Below are 20951 nucleotides of genomic sequence, written 5' to 3'. Positions count from 1 at the left end.
AGAAACAGAACAGAGAAGTGATGGATGGAAATAATTGTGATATGCTGATTTAGTGCACATGAACAGAAGTTCAACAGAATAATTTGTGTGTGTGTGTGTGTGTGTGTGTGTGTGTGTGTGTGTGTGTGTGTAAACCTAGCTGGCCCTACGTGAGAAAGTAACTGTATACAGAGCTATGAGAAGGTTTGGACAGTTTCTTTACCTTAATAAATGAAACAATTATTTAAAAACTGCATTTTGTATTTAGTTGCATTATCTTTGTGTACTATTATTTGTTTGATGATCTGAGTCTTTTAAGTGTGATAAATATTTAAAAAAATAAAACAGAAATACTATATATTTAGTGTTTGCGTACCTTAGTTAATAGGACATGAGCAGATTAATAATTGGACAAAAGCCTTTTTCATTCTTGCTCTTTATTCTCTAAGCTTCTGTTGTGTGCACACTTCACAAAAAAAGCCTTGGCGCCGCCACAGCAGAGGTCACCCACCTCTTTCTTACTTTAATCCCCTTTTTAACCTCCCTTCTTAAGTGCACTCCAGTACAGCTGTTTCCATATATTCAAATATTCATGATTTCAACATTTAAATGAAAAATTAAAGCATTAATTAAAATGCCGCAGACCTGACCATCCATTTCACAAACAGAATGCAGACCGGTGAATACATATCATCAACCTGCCATCTCTTAAAACTCCATTTTGTGCCATTTGGTGAAGTTCATAAGATTAATGACTGAGAAACAGAATAAAAAGGCGGTGAATCACACCTGTACTGAGCATGAAGTAATTGCTCCCAGGTGTGAGCCAATCAGATATAACCACAGCAGCCTGTTTCTCATTAACATCACTGACACAGCAATCTCAGTATGTCTTACATAGGGGAAATATCCCAAAGAAAACATTGTCAGAAGATCTCTTTATCTTTAACCCAAGAGAAAACTGAAACAAAGATTCTATAGACATGACAGTCTTTATGGAACTGATTATAAACCGGTTTAGAATCAGCCTGAAGGAATTGGCCCCTTCATCTATGACCTGTCCTAGATACCACCAAAGCTTTGGATCGAGTATCTGTCCTCGTTTTCTACGTGAAAGAAACATCCAGCTCCCCACAGCCACATAAACTGCTCTTTGTCTTTGCATCTCACCCTCCCGTTCCAGAGGAATTCAATCAGGCAGCCCATGCGCTCGTTAGAGAGAATAGCAAGCACTTGACGCTCATTAGCGTGTCAGGTTGCGAACCGCATGCGCTCTTGGTGGATGAAAATTCCTCTCATTGCCCACTTTGTTCTCTCAATTGTATTAAGAACGACATTTGGCATTCAGAGTGAGAGACTGAATTTGGAGGACTGTGGAAAAGACCAAAATAGGTCAGATTAGGATGAAAATATACGAGTAAGACTTGTAGGTTATTAGAAATGTCTATTCTTCACTTTTGCGTTAGCGGATAGTCTGTACTAGTCCTGAGCTAGAACACATCTTAGAGTCAGTTCAATTTATTTATTGTTTTCAATTTGTGGCAAAATATATCAGCAGGACCTCTCAGATCCCAAGAGGCTATATGAAAAATCTAAGAGAGCGGGTGAGTAGGAGAAAGAATTACTGAGCTGGAAAAAATATAATGGTCAAGTGACACACATCAGCGCTATATCATAGGATATGGGAGGGAGGTTTCGAAGAAAGCCATCCATAAGCATTCCCATTCACCTCGATGACAATTGTTTGTCTGGAACAGGATCTGCCTAGAAACAGACAGTTTGAAATCGCACTCAGTTCTGATTTGAGCCATAAATGCTTCATGAGAAGACTGATTGCACCACAAGAACACACCACAGTCGACTAGCAACTACCCTGAGCAAGTCTGTTTCACTTTTTAAAGGTGTTATGGTAAGACCTCTACTATAATGTATAGGTATTATTGATTTAAATGATTTCTAAAACAGCTTAGCTTACACAGATAGGGTCGTCATCAACCGAGAAGGATGCTAGACGGTGTAGTTATAGCATGCTAACAATGCTAACAAACCTTTTGAGGTGGCACCTTATATATTTCCTTTTTTCTATTTCAAGCATGAAATTAGATCACTGATGCAGAGAAGTCATTGAGTGTTATGTGTGCATTGAGACGGCTACAGAGCTGGTGAGTGAAGACAACGTTGATAAATACAGTACATTCACTTTCAGCTAATTTGCAGTTGGCGTTAAAGCTCAGAAAGAAAATGTTTTAGATAATGTCGCAACAAGATATTATAGAAATGGTCAAGAATTTAGATGGTCATCAGGGAGAAATGGTCATCATTAGACGACAGACTATAGATAAACCAGATTATTTATCCTAGAGCTGCGTAATTAGATTGTGAGCCATTTAATGACTTCTTAATCAATGGCCTTTCTCTGTTAATGAAGATAATTGTCTGTAGTACGTAAATGAACACCTCAATCAGTATTGAATGGATTTCCACTGAACTGTTTCAGCTGAACAAACTGGAGTATTAATTCAGTATGATTTTTAGCATGATGAATCAGTATGCATGCTGATTTAAAGAGATTAGCAGAACTGACTCAATGCATGCAGTAAATATAGAAGTATGCTATGCACGAGCAATGTAGAAATGTACAATGTACGAGCAATGCACAATGTAGGAATAACAAATCAAAATGTATTGGTTTTTGCTGCATCATTCTGAATACCAGGGTCGCTTTCAGTGTTTTTTTTTTTTTCTGAATCTAGTGTATTAAGGCTACTGTTCTAATAGAGACGTAGTTTCTGCTGGCCATATCACCTCAGGTTATTGGTCTAGACAGTTACACCGATAAGGTGAGCAGTTCACTGGACTGCAGTAATAAACCCATTTTACTGAAGAGAATCGCTGAAAGTGTAATTCTGATGAGATTAAATAATCAATCTCACTCTCTGCTCACTTCTCAAGCCATTATATCTAAAACAGAAGATCCTAACTACAATCAGACTTCACGCGCACAGCGCTTCTCCGAAAGCAATTTAGGAGCTTTGTCTGTAATGAACCCATCACATTTAAAGATGACTCGTAAATCTATATTTAAACGTTTTTTTGGGAACGTGCTAAAATAATGAGTCGGCAGATTCCAACAAGCCTTAATGAATAACCCTTTAACAGATCAGTGAGGTGTACAGACGCAGATTAATATTGATAGTCTTGTGCAAAGGCAGCAAAGCGAAGACTGTTATCCATGCTCTATATAAATCAATTCAGCAAAGTGCAAGAGCGTGCTTTTGTATCACGCTCTGTGTGTGTTGCGAAAGTGGAAGATTGTCGGTTGACCCAGTTGAGGTTCACAGGACACGGAGTTGAGGAGATACAGATATGAGGAGACATGTCTTATATAAGATGCGTCTCATACCGAAAATCAAAGCAACAGCTTACTGATCTGATTAGGAAGAAAGCGGAGGATCTGAGATCTAACCACTTAGCTTCACCTAAGAGACCAGAGAATTCGATCACAGGGCAGGAGTTGTAGTTGTGTAATGACATAAAGGCCTGAACGTGTGTACATCTAGTAACAGGAGTGAAGACCTCTGTGCGAACAAGTGCTGCTTTTTCACTTTTTAACATCTCAAACAGTGTACCTCAAAAATGCTTGTATTGTATGGCTTGATTCAATAATATGGATTGTTTTAGCATAATCAATATAGCATTGCAGAGCAAATTCATTTAGCCTCAGTCTTGGGAAACACAAGTGGACGGGAGCTGCATGACACAACTGAAATAGCATTGTAGATCAATACAAAGCTACTCGCACGGTTAGAAATATAGCTTTCAGCTGATTATAAATCTTATAGCTCCTGTTTAAGGTTTTAAAGGTTTTCACCAAGGCATTTATTTGATCAAAAATAGAGCAATATTTTGAAATATTATTGCAATTTAAAATAACTATCTTCTGTTTTAGTACATTTTAAAATGTAATTTATTCCTGTGATGTAAAGCTGAATTTTCAGCATCATTACTCCAGTTTTGCAGTGTCACGTGATCCTTTAGAAATGATCGGACATTTTCCTTTATTATCATTGCTGAAAACAGTTGTACAATATTTATGTAGAAACTAGTGCTGTCAAATGATTAATTGGGATTAATCGCATCCAAAATAAGTTTTTGCTTACATAATGCGTACTGTGTATATTATGCATGTGTTTGTATTTATATACAGTATACGTAATAAATATGCACACTATACACACGTACAAGTCTTTTGTAACATAAATGTCTTTTACGTTTTTGGTCTCTTTTTTGATCTCTCTTTTTGTAACGTAAACGTTTTTTTTATCATTTTAATGCATTGCCGCTGAATAAATGTTTTTCCAGAAATCTTACTGATCAAATATTAATTAAAAATAAAGAAAATCGTAAACTGTTCACACACGTAAACAGATTAGTATGTACTTGTCTGCTCAATATTTCTAGCTTACAGAAAGATTGTCACAGCAGGGAACCTGACAGACCTAATCCTGTCCGACATGCTAAACTTCTTTCAAACAGCTGATCTCAGCAGGTTTCCACAGACACCATCTTAATACATGACATGCTGCTCACCTAATGCAGTTTGTGTGGAGATGTATCCAGGAGACAACACAATTACACCGCCATTAAAAGCAGAAATAGACCGGCCAGTTGGTGCATGCGCGTGTGTTTTTTGTGTGTGCATGGCTTTTATAAATGACCTACAAGCGCTGCAGCATTGTCACTAACAAATCTAATAACCTCCTGCTGCATACGTATTTCTCTATGTGTGTGCGTATCAAACTTAAGGGTCTAGACATCAATCAAACGCACGTTTCCCTTTCTGCGCTTCGTCTGTCAGTTCTGCATAGTGCTGAGCTTCATAAAAAAAGAGCTTGCCACTAACCCCTTCCCTCCCAACATCCTCTTATTGTTTGTTTTGCCTGTGCCATTTGTTCAGTCGTGTAATTCTCAAGTGGAAGCAGTTGGAGATTACTAGCTCTCTGTCTGATGTGTACAAACATATACACACGCATACAGAGCTAGTAAGTGTTCGTATAACACCAGAGTCTGGGTTTGAGACAGATAATGCCTTTCATTTAAATGTGCGAATCTAAATCCTACTTTTGTGACTCTGAATAAGCACCGACATCCCAGACTCTTTTAAAAATGAGACCTTTTTACCTGGTGATATGGAATATATCTGTGTTCTTTTATGGCATTCAGCTTCTAACGTTGTCACCTTTTTAAAATCTGTATATATATATATATATATATATATATATATATATATATATATATATATATATATATATATTTATTTATACATAATATGGGTTCTATATTTGCACCCATTTGTTTTATATTACTGTTCCCAGACAAAAATGCAATAAACAGTTGTTGTTTTCTATTTAAAAATGTAAAATTGTATATTAAAAGTATTATTATATATATATAATCCCATCATTCTTCAATCATTCTTATATGTTAATTTCCTGCTCAATAAACATGTATTATTAAAATCAATGTGTATATGACTGTAGTCCAACCTAGTATGAGTTTTCCGTGCTTTAGTCTCACAGGTCTTGTGTAGAATGTATGTTTTTTTCATGCAGACCTTTACTAGAGCATGAAATCACTTCTCCCTCCCGGAGGAAAGAACATGCTATCTGTATGTGGATGTGTGTCAGATGTAACCAGGGGTTGGTTGCACTTCCTGATGCAGGACCAGGGGTTAACCCTTACTTCAAATGAAATGCAGGAATAAACTTTAGGTAGTATAACATTTTAAATAATGTTTTAATAAGTATACTAACATACTAAAGCACAAGTACCTAATTTGATTGGAAATATGTTATCGATATCTCATGTACAGTTTAAATTGATTAAACTGCAACATCATTTAAAGTAACAAGTTTCATAGAGACATGATATTTAAGGTATTATTAGTTTATTATAAAATTATCAGTACATCAGCACACTTTAACAAGTAATTATGTACTTAAGTAGGTCATAACAGCACACTAAAGTGCAACTAACTGCATGTGTAATAAATGTAATTTATAATGTATTTCAATTTAATAGCAATTATGTGTCAAAAAACAGCTAACGCTTAAATACATTATTTTAAAATCTATAATTTCTATAAAAAAAGTGTACTTCTTTTTCACAAGGGACTTCTTGGATTTTTGAGGAAATAAACATATCCAGGTCACACGCATATGTGTGCGTTTCTCACTTGCTTATGTTCTCTATTTTTCCCCTCGTGTTTTTTTCCCAAACCAGTGTTTTGATGCTGCTGTACAGGTCAGACCAGACAATGCAGAGAAGCACAGCAAACACAGCTGCTCAAGACCTCACAACCAGCAGCTATTGTGCCTCCATTTAACTCTCTGCTTTGTGTTATTTACAGCAATGTAAATATTGGATACAATGAAAACCGGGTATCGTAAATACAGTCTGAAAACATTCACTTTATTATGACTATGTGCACTGTGCCTTCGTGAATCTAATTCATTGAATAGTACTATAATGGACAGAAAAGGGCAACTTGAAATGCACTCTATAAGCACACAAACAAGTTTTACAAAGTATCAATGTACACAATGTTTTTCTTGGGTTATAGGACCACTTGCGTACCATTGGTATCTTCAAGAGTACCATGTAAATGTCATTGTACATGAATATAGTGATCATTCTGTACCACTGTAACATGGTACAACTACTGTAAGAGAAAATTAAATCGATTTGTCTTGAAACGACAAGGCTCATCTATCCAGAAATATTTTTTTATAAAAGCTCACAGCACAGAGCTTACTGATTTATGACTGTTCTCGTAATCATCAAATAGTCTGTGATTCAGCGGGTCAGCGTTTCTATTATAATTACATGACCGCCTGCTAAGTCCCACACCACCCCTCAAACGTTCAGGGAGTTTTCAGCAAACCCTGAATATTCCAGAATTCTCAGAATTCCACAAAATCTTCCCATGCTTTTCCCTAACGATGGGGTTTTAAAGTTTAAATAGCCTCGACTGTCCTTCTGTAAGTTCCCCTCATCTACTGTTTGTTACCATCAGAGTTAATGAACCCTGCTTCAGAGACCCTGCACTTCCTTCCTTTCTCAGGGTTTCCCCTTCAGAGCAAAACAAAGATAGGAGCTTCCTGAAAAATATAAATAAAAGTTCAGTCAGCCTCATAGGACTGTTTCCTCTAGCACAGTTAAAAAGGGCTCTGGATCAACAAATAGACTGTATATGCAGAATGCCATTAATACATGCTGTTCATGAGACACACCGAGCTCTGAATGATGATTTAACAAATGAGCTATTGGTATGAATAAGCATTTGAAGAAAGACACAGCTGTTATAGTAACCTTTTACTATACCGAAGCCTATTAAGCACCTTCGAAACAGGCCCTATAAAACAGGCCCTCCACATAGAGACCACCATCAGAAGCCATAAACACACACCTCTACACATGTGAACCTAATCGGCCGTGAGGCTTGACGCCAGCTGCAGTACCGATCGATACCCGTTCTGTGTTAAATGAAGTATTGAGAGAGAGTTTCAGAATGAGGGATGGAGAGCATAGAAGGAGAACGAAAAGCATTTGCAGGAAGGAAAAAAATATTTTTGGGTGGAGTGCTATCTAGGTTAGAAAAGCCTGTATCAGCAAGCTTTCATTTTGAGTGTTTGTTTTTGTGTCAGGAAGGGAGGACTTTGATGGTGATCTGATGACATTAGCACAGTCCGCTTGCAGACTCTGTCCTTTCTCACTGACCTACTAAAAGTCTGAGATGCCTTTTTAAAAAATAAAGCCGTTAGTGATAATGATTGAGAAATAAATTAGACATTGTGGCAAGTTTCTTTTCTGTCCTCATTTTCTCCTTATGATATTCACCATTGACATTTACTTATTTTAATAATTTAGCACGCACTTTACATCCAATTGAAATAAATATTCTGTTAAATGTACAATAAAATACATCTTCAACTAATCTCCAGTAGAAACTATTTCTACTTGAACTATAATAACCATAATAATGGTATTACAATGGTATTACAACAGAAAATCTAATGCAAAACGCCCTAATAATAAAGTGAAAAAGAAGAAAAACTATTTTAAGAAAATTGAAAATAAAATAACATGTTTCATGCAAGGGATTCTGGTAACATGCTGTTTTTCGACATAATTCATACTGGTAAAAAAAAGTAATTTACAATTAAAATTACAATTTACAACTAACACAATTTTTCACCCTGTAGTATGATAACTAAGGATGTTTTTACAGTTTTGTTTTTGTGCACCTAAATGGTGCAGAACCATGTTTGTAACAGATACAATTTGTCTGTAGAAGTAAAAAATAATGTACGGACAGTCCTTATCAGGAACTTGATGTAACTTAATACTGCAATATTAATAAATGAGTTATAATTATTTTATACAGAAAAAGACATAAAACTAGCACAGCCGTGCATGAAATGAGATAATCAGTTACAAATACAGCTAAGCCATTATTATACAAAAAACATTTTACAGCAGAATTCCATGACTGACCCGTTAGAACTGAGTACACATCTTTTTCACCCTGTACTTTGTTGTACTGAGTATATCTGAGATATGATGTTGAGTCAGATCATCTTCTTTTAAATGCAATGATCCATCGTTTCTTTCTATTCTTTGAGTCTTCTGTTGTCTGAAAGGCTCTGCTGGCTCTTTTCTGGAGGTTCAGTTGAGGATGAACTCTCGCTGTGTACCATAAGTGCCCGCTATGCCAAGAATTCAGTCCTCAACAACAGAGAGCGGCACGCATCCTGCCCTGGGCTCTCAGCCAATAAGAACACAGAGCAAACCTGTGAGTCGACCCAAACCAGAGCAGCCGAGCGAATCAGAGCGCTGGCATTGACTATCACAGCGGTACACAACACCCCGTAAAATGATTCTCAAAGAAAAGAGTGAACTGACCAATAATGACCGTTTCTTCGTATAATAATGCATTCATCAGTTTCCATCATGCAGCAGACCTAGCTAATAGAGCACAGACCAACCATTGAGCCAACATAGACCATCCTGCCAATGATCTATTACTCAGAACACAAAGGAACATTTATTACTCAAAGAATGCAGGCCAAAACAGAGAATTAACCAAACACAAGGAGCATGCTTTATGTTCCTCCTCGTTAAACTGTCAGTAGAGAAAATCTAATGCTAAATTCATGTGCTCCCCGTCCGCCCTCAAACCCACCCACCCGAGCTGACATTTACACAGAGAGAGTCAACAGACCGGTCCGAGCGAAGGCTCTCAGCTCCTGCCGTTGACTACAGCGAAGCGCTGCTCCTCAAGTTAAACCAAAGTGTCAACATTAAGAGTTCTCCCCCAAGCCAAATCAAGTACAATACAAACACTTTTGCTTTCAGAAACCTTCCCTGGAGCTCCTAATGAAGCCGTTTTAGAGAATCTGAAACTAATTAATGATCTTATTTTCCCAAATTCGCTACAGAACTCACACTAATTTCCATGACTACAACTAAAATAGCAAAAAACGCATAGTTATAGCTCCAAATGGACAACTTCTGTGACCACGTACATGTCACTTGTGGCTTAAATTCTTTATTAATCAATACAGATCGGCTTATGAGCTACAATACTTGGCAAAACAGTGACTTACTTAGGTTATTTTTAGTGGTGAGACAAGCAGCAACGAATAATACCTTAAAGATCTTGTGATTTGTCACCGAACTTACAGAAAGCCCACTGAAACAGGCTAGAAAACCCCCCAAAATCCTCATCGAAGGAAGGACCCGAGTCATATTTAGGAACCACGGTATCACAATGGTCAATAAGATCAATAAGTAACCACTCAGCACATAGCACAACTTTATCAACCACATAGCAATTCTCTGATAGCACCCAGACCACACTATAGTAGAATGTTTTCTTCAGTTTTATAATGCATACCACAGTACTTTCCTCTGGTAAAATTCACAGCCACTGAAATTTGAAAAGTGCAGTACTTCAAATGCCTATAGCTCATTTTAAAGCATCTATTGCTATCTATTCAACGTCCTGAAAGCTTCTCTCACCTCTCTGGCCTTCTCCATCTCCGCTTGCAGGACCTGCTTGGCCACCTCCAGATCCTGTAATTTCACCCGCAGCTCCTCGTTCTCCTGCTCCAGACGAGATCTCTTCTTCTCCACAGCGTCCAGCTCGTTGTGCAGTCGGATGGACACGTCTTTTGCCACCTAGATCAACGCAGACACAGGGAAGCATTAACAACCTCTGCGAGCTGCCTACAAAGACGAGCTTAGTGAAAAATAACAGGCGAGAGAATGTACATGTATTATATCGAAATATTACACAAATGGTAATGAACAATTCAGCCAGTGCTGATACATAAAGAAAACTGTTTAGTGTGCCGCTAAATACTGATTAAAAATATTGCATGCTATAATTAATCCTATCATAAAATTCGTCCTCTTTTAGCTTTGCCCGTGAAAAGCATTGAAGATGGTTGGTTTATAAGTCTATGATTCATGTTTCCCTGAAGGTAGAGAAAAAGCTCATTAAAAGTGGTTGATCGTAAGGCTGCACTAACTTCTTAAGGAGCCAGTTATCAGTGTTGGGCAAACACAAAAAGAGAGACAGAGAACTCAAACCCACCTCTACCACACACACGCACACTGGTGCTTGGACCATTTTAGCGACACAACACCGTTTGTCATTACTTACAATGCCTGTATGCTTCTATACGGCACATATTAAGGAAGGATGTAGGTGTGTGTGAAAGGAATGAGGAAAGAGAGGGCAGCAGGCACTGGATGGGGCAAATGAGGATTAGAAGGGCTAGAATGAGACACACAGTCCCTGTTTGTGAGGCAGGGTTTTCTCCTTTCTGTGTGTCTGAACCACAGCCAAGGTGCAGCTGGGTACCCACAATGCTCCTCTGTACCAACACCACGCTCTAATTCATATCAGATCCCTCCATTTCTCATTCTTTCCTTTTCCTTATTTCTCCAACAGCCTCTCTGCTGTGTTTCATCAGTCTTTTTTTCCAGTTCTCCTTGCCAGGAGCTATAAACATCTTTGTTTAGCCTTCAATGTTGTGGAACTAAAAGCAGCAAAATTACTACCTTATTTTCAGTAGTGTTACAGTACTTTACAGTTGTTTTCGTTTCATCTTTTCCGGTACAAGCTAATTTTCACGAAATGCTGTGCTGTGGGATCATAAAATTGTGTTCGCTGGTTATGCTGTTGCTTGGACGTGCACATTTAAAATATTATTTAAAATTATATTTTAATGAATATTATTAAAATAGTAGTTAAGAGGTAGTTCAGAGGTGTAAATTATAATTAAAATATGTAGGTTAGTATCTAGCATACTATGATAGTATACTAATATTAGTACTATTTGAAATATTGACTATTTACTGACAAACAATAATAGGGCCGGCATCTGTGTTTCTTCTGATTTTTGTTATTTGTTAGCAATTCTGCAATTATAAATGTAATGTAACATTTATACAAAAACAGTTTCTGGAAAACTTTTAATGAACTATAAAAAATAAATTATACATCAATACCGTTTTTTGATTGTGTATTAAAAATATGTGAAAGACAGAGTTATTAACTGCAAAATACACTCTAACTGTAAAATCACCATCATTAAAGCAACCACAGCTATCATTTTTATCATTTCAACTATAACAAGAGTTTTTTTTATCGATCATCAGTCTTTCTATGGGTAAACAGAAAAGCAGGAAATAAATCAGCGTCACTGTCTCTATACCACAGGCCCGGGGTTTTATGGTAATTGCATGTCTGTTCTGTCACACAAAAGCTTTAATTAAAGTGTCTGTTGGTCCCAGATTATTTGCATTCACTCCTCCCTCCATTCTGTCTGGACACCACCCACCTGCCTTTGTCTGACAATGTCACAGCCTGTTGTCATTTTTACATGCAAAAAGACATAGACACCTCTAGATCCACAGGGAAAGGGGCAGTGAAGCACTGCAGGTCTCAGTGTAGTGTGTGTGTGTGTGTGCTTAGCCGCCTCTCTCACCACAGCCTGATGTGGAACAAGCTGCCATATCTGGACTAACCCAGAAATCAAAGGAGTGTAATGACCCATCAAAGACTAATAATGGCTCATTTGCATGTGACCATGAACGTTTGTCAGCAGAATTTGGTCAGATATGTAAATGGCTCTGTGGAATTTGTTTATCTTTGAGTTTGATTATGTGTGTGTGTGTGCGTGTTTTCGCTCCTCTCTGATCCTGCTTTTCAGGATTGCTCCGCCTCTCCGCTGTGCAAACGCTCGTTTTAAATGACTTCCCTCCAGATCTGTATCTGGTTGCATCTGCGGGACAGACGCCCGGGCACATTCACACTATAAACTCAACCGTGCCTTGCTTAGAAAAAGCAAGCTGCCCTTTGGTTAACCTCTAAACACACATGCGGCTCAGATGAGCTATATGAAGACAGTCCAAGGGCACCAAATACTGCTGTGTCGAAAGACACCCATTAACACAGCTTCACTACATTTTTAAACGGACTGACACTTCAAATGCTGCTTCCAGCCATATGTCACCCTCGAGCTCATTTTACATATTCTGCCTTTGAAAAAAGTGAGTAAGAGTCAACATAAAACGGCATTTGCGAACCATTTCACTGATGCATTTCTGAGTAAAACAGGAGATAACTGTGAGATAAGATGCAGGGCAAGTAATTGGAGACTTTAGCCTCCCGCTTTGCAATTTTTTTATTCTAGAGACCCTAGTTATCTCAAACGTGCCTCCTTTAGAGTTTGATCTCAGCTTTGGTTTTTAAAGCAGGGCTGTTTGATGATTATGCCTGGCTGATTATGCCCGTGCGCTCCTCACGTAGATGACAATGAAGCGCTTCGACCGCAAGTGGACCAGGCCAGCTGCACGATGAGGTGTATGTGTCTCTTTCTCTGTCTCTTATCTCCAGGATGCTGCTGCTAAGCTGATATCTGAACAGGCGAAGGCCAAACTGACCCAACCGTATTTTCCTTGCTTATCATCATCTGTCACCATCACTTCCTCTTTATTATTGTCCTTCTGGAAGAAGCTTTCATAGCTTGAAACTAACTGCAGGTCTCATTAAGCCAACAAAATACTTTAATACATACAGAGCATGTAGAGTAATAATTCATCAGCAGCATGTTATGCATATAATGTGCAAAGCCTGGTTTTTATAAGAGCGTGTTCTCTGTACGGTAACCTCGCAGATGCACCTTGGCTGCATTGATCACATATTTTTGTACGTCAACCCGTATAGAGCTATAAATGAAAATTTGAAGTTTATAATAAAATCTGTCCCTTTTGTCTCAGCAAATCTGAACATAGATTGAGACATTATTGAAATCTGTAAAGTCTAACAGAGATAACTAGGGTCTTTTTCTTTCAGAAGAACATTTTGAGAAGCAGAAGAGTTAAACATCTGCATCCTCCATTAGGACTGGGCGTGCAACAACAGAAATGTTGCATGACATCCAATTTCTATGAGTCTGTATTACAAGCTGTATATTACAGGCACTATATTTTAATGTGACTGATTCGTTTTCAGATGAACAGAATTTCCTGATATTAATCTCATTTCTGATACAGCTGTAATCATTCTCTCCGTTTCTCAGCTGTTATTCTGCATGAGCACATGGCTGGAGAAGCTCAGATGGATAACAGAGGCGGAGAGGAAGTGTTCCTCCAAGTCAAACCCAATTTCACAAGCCACAGCAGCTGATGAGAAGGTGTGGAGCTGTTTTCCGTCCTTCCCCTGACAGATCTGGGAGACGTTGCTCTCATTGGATGAGAAATGAGGCCAGTGCTTTAGAGAGCAGGAAATGGTGCAGGGATCTTACAAACATTCAGATCCTCCATCAACCCTTTCACCCCTCCCCCTCCTGACCATGACATCATCCCCTCCCCCTTCGTCCCGAGAGACCAGAGAGAGATGGGAAGAAGTCAAACATGGGAAACTCATGTAAGTCCAAGGGGGAAAAAAATATTTGTCTTACACATCCTCTTGGTCAGAATATCAGAGACCTCTGAATGGAGTTTATTCATGAGGAAAGTACCAAACAATAACTGATACGTGATTCATGTGCTCTAATTTTTAGAATTAATAATAGATGTAATAATTAATATAAAATTAATCATTTATGTTTTACTTGACATATAAAACATTATGGTCGGATTGATTCAGCAGTAGATATTCAGTCATTTTAAGTAAAATTTTGAGATATCAAAAGAAATATTTAATTTGTATTATATTTATGGTAATTACATAACTTATTGCATCCCAGGGTTTTTTAACTGTGATTGATTATTACCATCCTTCTGGGGCAATCGGTTTCCTAAATATCTGTGCTCCCCCAGATCTTTCTTTTCACATAACATCATTTTTTTCAACTCATTTAAATTATAATTATGTTTATTTTTGGTAAGTGATCCAGATAATAAGCAGGATAATTTACAGTCCAAAATCTGCTAACATCACGGTCCCATTTGGTAAGTTCTGCCCTTAAAAAATAGTTCATAACAGTCAGCCTAGTAACAAGGCAAACAGTGAAGCAATCTTCTGAGGTCATGTTGAGTTGTGTTTGACACCTGGGTGTGCGTCTGTGGTGTGACGTAACAGTTCTCAACGGGTTTTGGCCTCAGGACCAACGCATTTCCACATTCATCAAGCCACGCTAAGTGAAAATAATACGGCATTTTGGGTTATGAAAACAACCGTTACAATGCATATACTAACACGAACTGTTTTAAAAAATGAAATCTGCTCCTGAATAGAAAGAATAAATATCATACCTTCCTGCATATCCTTCTCAGTTGACACACGCGGTACCAGTTATGTTATTTATCAGTTCTATACTTTTATTTCACATGTTGCATGCTCGTATCTTATACAGTATAGAATAATAACACTAACTTTAAGTCTACCGACATCTCAGCTGAACTGGGACAGAGCATTTTTCTCAGGCACTCTTTTAAACTGCATCTGACAGACGTGTCTCTGTCTCCACTCAGAAAGATCTGAGAAACACTGAGATGGATGAGTGGTCTGCTTAACAGCACTGCAATAAACCACAGCGAATATTAAAAAGGTATTGAACACTAATCTTAACCGAACACTGCAGCAAGTGTTACACGACGTCTCGCTAAATATATGCCCTATATTGCATTTCTTCTTTTATTTTTACTGTGTTTTACGTCGAGTTTAGTCACAGATCAAATTGCTTTAATATCTTTTAGTATCAAAATGTATCTTGTCGTTCGGCACCAAATTTCGATACCCAGTACCAAATGCAAATTAAATATATTAAAACTTTATGCGCTGATTTATTGTGTTTGCTATTTTGCGCAGTGGCTCAGGAGATCTTTTTAAGTCTGTCAACAAGCTGAAAATAGTTTTTTGAGGTGACGTGTAAAGTATTTCTCAGAAATCGGTATCGAAGCCAAACTTTTAACAATACTGTAATGTATATTTCAATAATTATGCCAAGAAAGTTTGATTACAAACACTGTTTAATTTTTATATTGAAACATCTAATTGGAATCAAAACATAGTTACAATAAAAGTTGACATAAAAACTGCCTCGTGTGTTTTTATACAACTTAGCCGATTATTAAATAAAGCTCGTTAATAGATTATTTAAAAAAAAAAAAGTATTTGTAAGTTTTGTTTTTGGCTATACTTTGTAACTTTGACGTCTTTTTCAATACGCTGCATCACTAGTTCTTCTCACAACTCTTTAAAGCTACAAGAAAATCTGAGTTAGCGCTTCGATTTGCACAATGTTTTGTTGCTGCGCTAAGCTGAATGTAAAGAAGCAACGTCCTTCCTCCTTAAAGCCCAGCGTGCCTGTCACAGCGATGGCAATGGAGTATTTCAACCAGTTGAATGCACAAGCGCTGTGAAGATCAGTGTAATCTGACCTGGCTGAGGAGAGACAATTGACCCTGTGTTAGGAGACTCCTGTCAGCAGTTAAAGAATTCAGCAGAGGCTGAGATGTTTTTTCTACAGACACCATCCCCCTCTCCTGCGTCTCACGCCACATCGATTGTGTTCTGCCGCCTCTGATCCTTACCAGCTGTGTCCCGAGTGGTAAAACTTGAATATGTGACAGTGTAACTCGTTAGAAACCAACACAGCCAGCCTCGGGCGCGCAAAGAGCCGCAGCATTTGCTTGGCAGAGGAAATCACTCTCCCTCCTTTTCCTCCCTCTTGTTACTGTATACAAATCAGCCATGTAAAAGAGGAATACAGTGCCGACGGGAATGACCTCATGGTCGCTGACAGAGCGGAGAAAGGAAGTATTGTGTCCTCAGCCGTGTGAGACGGTTGCCGTGTGCTGCCTCACATGCTGCCTGAAGCGCGATCTTACAGTCGCAGACGTTGCCATCATTGGAAAATATTACGAGATTCACTTCATTCAGAGAAACCATTGTAAAAAATAAGTTTACAATGAGTTCAATGAGTTTACAATGAATATACTGTTTTCAGAGACTTCATTGCTTGGATATAATATAACATTTAAATTTAATATCAGTTACCTTTTATATTAAATGCTATTTAAAATGTAAGTTTTCGACCCACTTAAGTGACTTCTATATACAATACATATTTTTTATTTCGTAATTCTATGGTTAAAGTCGCTGCATTAACTGACAAGCATTTATAGTAAACTACAATATACTTTTTGTGTCATTTTATGTGTTTAAACACATCAACTGTAACATCTAACAACACCGCTTTTACGATTGCACTTAGCATTTTACATGCGATTTAATACGCTAACCAAAGCATCAAAATAAGTGTACTTCTTTTAAGCATGGCAAAATATTAAGCGCAAGTGTACTTAAGTGTGTTTGAGAAACACAAAGCTATGGAAGTGTACTTTGCTCAATTTGATTAAAATGGTGTTATCTGCAAATGCAGTTTCTTAAAGCGTACTTTTGAAGTGCACATGCAAAACAATTAAGCACACTTAATTTTCGCAAGGCGTTTGAGTCAAACTCGACTCAAGCAAGATCAAGCAATCACTTGCTAAATACAGTTAGCCGGCAGAACATGTTTGTCGGCTTTTATGTGTAAGAAATCGCATAAGCCGAATGAATACATCACGCGTTAAGTTGCTCTAACCTTGACGTCTTGCTCCAGTGTTCGGATAAGCTCCCCGTCTACTTGTCCGGTCTGGGCCACGCGGATGCTGCGTCTCTCTGCCTTCTTGAGGCGGTACTGCAGGATGCGGCAGGTTTTGTTGGCCTGATCCAGCTGCTGTCTGAGCTCCTGGAGCTGATAGACATCCTCCTCCATGTACATGTCCCTCATCTCCAGCATCTCGGAGCGAAGCTCCTCCATCTCGTCCTGATACCCACACACACACACAAACACACACAAAATGCATCATTTTAGAAATGACTGCATTTAGCAAGCCTTTTTTATTAGACATTTTAGTTAGACGGCGCTTCAACTGGTGTCACCTAGGATCTAGGGAAAAGCCACTTGAGATCACTGTAGGCAGCTACTAATATCTCTGTCATGCATTATATAATTTTCCTCGAGACTCTTTTACTACACAGTTTACATAACAGCGCCACGTTTAGAAAGCGGTTTAGCTCTAAACCCAAACAAACTATTTATGCCTCAAACGGATAAAAGTGCGTCCCGCTTCCAGAGGCTGATAGATGCGGCGGGCCACCGCGTGCTGCCACACATCTCCACTGAATGTAGGTCAACTACTGCAGCGCGCGTCACGTGCTCGGCGCGCGGATAAACAATGGAGTGAAAAGTGGGCGCGGGCGCGGGCGCGGTGGACCGACCGACTGCTGCAGCATCTGCACGAACAGCTGGAGCGCGGGAGCGACTGGCCGCTAGCCTTTTTTACGCCAGGCATGGCGCACGAAATATATTTGGTTCCGTCGCGGTCTTGTGATTGCGCGCGAAGACCGACGTTACAAAAGAAGCACTGTTTGTGATTTACATATGACTAGTAATTCCGGAGAGATGATTGTAAACAAGGACCTTAAACGTATGCCTTTGCGAGAAGAATGAATGCAGTGTTTCCAGTTTCAGGGGGAACGAACGTAGACGTTTAGATAATTATATACTGCAGAAATACAGTATTATACTGGTTCCTGCAAAAATGTACCATTGTGACTAGTTTCCACCAGAACATGATTATTTATTTTGTCTGATTGCACTGTTCAAACGTTTTCATTCTCATACAAACGTATGGTTTCTATCTTGAACTAAACTGACGTGCTTTTCTTAATTCAATAAGTAATTTCTAATGGGATTAGTGTTAAGAAACTAGGGGTTTTTTAGCATTAATCTAGCATAGCATGTTACATTTTTATAGTATAGTGTAACAGTTATGAAATAATTGAAAGATTCTGAAATCGTGTAGTTATATTACATTTATACAGGTTTACTGTAACTCTAACTGTACACCTTGGAAAAATGTTGAAGGGCTCAAAAGGTTCAGAAATGAACCTGCCTGTGTATAAAGCACTGTTTTTGTTACGCTTGGTTCTAATACCTGATGTTTTGGAGGTTTTGATGTTGATTAGCCTAAGCGACCCGGGAGCACAAAACCATTCATGAGTACCACTGCTATGTTTGCCAACAATACATGGTATATGTGTCAAAATTAGGCCATTAGGATATTAACTAAAGATACTTTGTACATTTCCTCCCATAAAAATATCTAAAAACTTAATTTTAAAAAGGATACGGATTGTTGAATCGCTCCCAAATATTGTCCTACCCTAACAAACCATATATCAATGGGAAAAAATGTCTCCTGACGCCTGGTTTTGCGGTCCAGGGACACACATGTTCTTGAGAATAGTGTTTTGGTTCTTGGCTGTTGAAAGTACAAACGCAAACAGGATTTCTAAAGAACTAGACATCACCGTTGAACCTTAACCTGAATGTAGCAAACAAGCAACTAAAATATTTTGGTGGAAACTGCGGTCGCCGTGGTGTATTTTACAACGAAAAATATCATCTTTCGTTTACCTTCAAATAGTCATTCTCCGACCTGAGTTCCTCTATCTCCCTGACTAATTCCTCGTGCATCCCGTCCATTAATTCCTCGGTCAGGTCCGAAAACGCCAAGGACGTGCTGGCGGGCATCCTGCTGTCGAACGAGGTGAGCGAGCGCTCGTCGCCGGGAGAGACGCTCCCCTCCGCGGTCTCCATTCCCAGCGAGAGCCGCTCTTTCTCCACGCCGGTCTTGGTTTGACCGCTCTTGTCCAAGAGTCCGCGCTCCGCCGGCGCTTTCTCGCCGTCGACCGCCCCTCGGCTGATGCTCTCGGTGTCGCTGCTGAGCGCGTCCGTGGACGCTTTATTCTCCTCGGAGGCGCAGTCGGAGAGCTCGGAGCTGCTGTCGGTGGGTGAGAGTCTCCCCGGAGCGCAGCCGGAGTCCTTGCTCAGGTCATCCGAGCCGATGCTGGCGTCCGAAACTTTTCTCCGACCGCTTTTATTAGACTTCGCGACGCTCTTCTGAGCACCGGCCGCGGACAGCGCGGGTTTGCCGGCCGGTTTACTCTTTTCCGTTTTCGTTTCCTTCCCGGCAACCGGGCTCCGTCTGGACACGCGGCCGCCTAAATATATGGCCCCCGGTTTAACGCTCAGCGTCGGCGTGCCGATACCCCCGCGGATTTTAGTGAGGGACCACCCGGGCACGTCTTTGGGTCTCGCCGGGGACGGTGCCCGGTGTATTTTCTTTTTCTCGGTAACTTGTAGCGGCTGCGCAGGCGGCTGCTGCTGCGAAGGCTGCGGCTGCTCTTGTTCTCCGCTGCTGCTCTCCATTTTCTGCTTTTGCCTCTTCTCCTTCGACGAGACAAAATGCGTCGGGGAACCGGTGTCAACCTTTGTCTTGGTCATTCATTCCGTTTACGAGACCCGAGTATAGCTGAAATGTACCTCCTCTCCTCGAACACAGAAGTTGAACCGATAAACGCTTCGCACCAGATCACACCAAATCCAAAAGATAGCGTGACTGCGCGGCTCGAGACGCTCCCGTTTTCCAGTGGTATCCCCGCGCGTCCTCGGCTTTGAACTGCGGCTGCTGCTCTGCTGACTGTTAGTTGGGTTTCTTTCTCTCCGCCCAGATAGCGGCTCCGACCGTGACGAATGGATGTGGAGACTCGCGCGCGGAGCACTACCGCCACCAAGACACCGCACGTGGGAAAAAAAACACGTTCGAATCGACCAACGTTCGAAATCGAATGTTTTTGCCTTTTTAATCTGATTCGCCAACGAATGGCTATTTTTTATCACGAATATTATATCAGCCAATAAAAAGCAAATTCAATGCAAAAAATACTAAATAATAATGAATAATAAATTATAATGACAAAACAAATAAATTACTAGATAGGGGTATAAAAATAAACAAAACACATTACATTCAAAGGGTATTGTTGAACAGCTTAAATGTTAATTTAGATATTATTTTAATTATATTATTCTTGTTAGATGGGTTAGAAATCTGTTTCAGCAAGCAAATCATAGACAGTGGCTCCTCAACAAAATAAAGAGCCTCTCTACAAATTGTTGTTGCACTTTTTTTTAAATTAAAAAATCCAAACAAAACATTTTCCCAAAGTATTGAAAACAAGGAGAGGTCTCTCCACAACAATTTAGGGTAATGGCAGTGTGAAAATAAAAGTCTCTGGGTGCTGTTTTGCAAAAAGAACAGCTTGTATTAATACATTTAAAAAAAAAAAAAAACTCTTTATAAAAGTATTAACATATATGTAATACAAAAGGAAGGTGTTTTATCTTACAAATGAAGTATTCATTTAGAATCAGCCTAACTTTCCTCCAGGTAATATCAGAGATAAAAAGCGTTTGAATAAACCATAACATTTGGAAATGATACAAAATCATTAAGAAAAAGCATAGTGATTTATTAAAAGGGGGAGGAAAACACTA

The 20951-nt window shown here is 39.2% G+C and overlaps 1 protein-coding gene across 1 annotated transcript in view; it reads right to left on the bottom strand.

Moving 5' to 3' along the window:
* Nucleotides 1–20098, bottom strand: part of soga1 (suppressor of glucose, autophagy associated 1) — a 42171-nt gene extending 22073 nt beyond the window's left edge. Inside the window, exons 1-3 of the mRNA XM_043224348.1 lie at nucleotides 19029–20098; nucleotides 17148–17372; nucleotides 10063–10221 (exon numbers count right to left, since the gene is read on the bottom strand). Of these exons, the coding sequence (XP_043080283.1) occupies nucleotides 10063–10221; nucleotides 17148–17372; nucleotides 19029–19898 (1254 nt within the window). The 5' untranslated portion in view covers nucleotides 19899–20098. The remainder of the gene's footprint in view (nucleotides 1–10062; nucleotides 10222–17147; nucleotides 17373–19028) is intronic.
* Between the last annotated feature and the right edge of the window lie 853 nt (nucleotides 20099–20951).

The sequence above is a fragment of the Puntigrus tetrazona genome, chromosome 23, assembly GCF_018831695.1.
Source record: "Puntigrus tetrazona isolate hp1 chromosome 23, ASM1883169v1, whole genome shotgun sequence".
NCBI lineage: Eukaryota > Metazoa > Chordata > Actinopteri > Cypriniformes > Cyprinidae > Puntigrus > Puntigrus tetrazona.
Note: the sequence above shows the minus strand (reverse complement) of the source record. Positions and strands in the feature narration are given on the sequence as shown.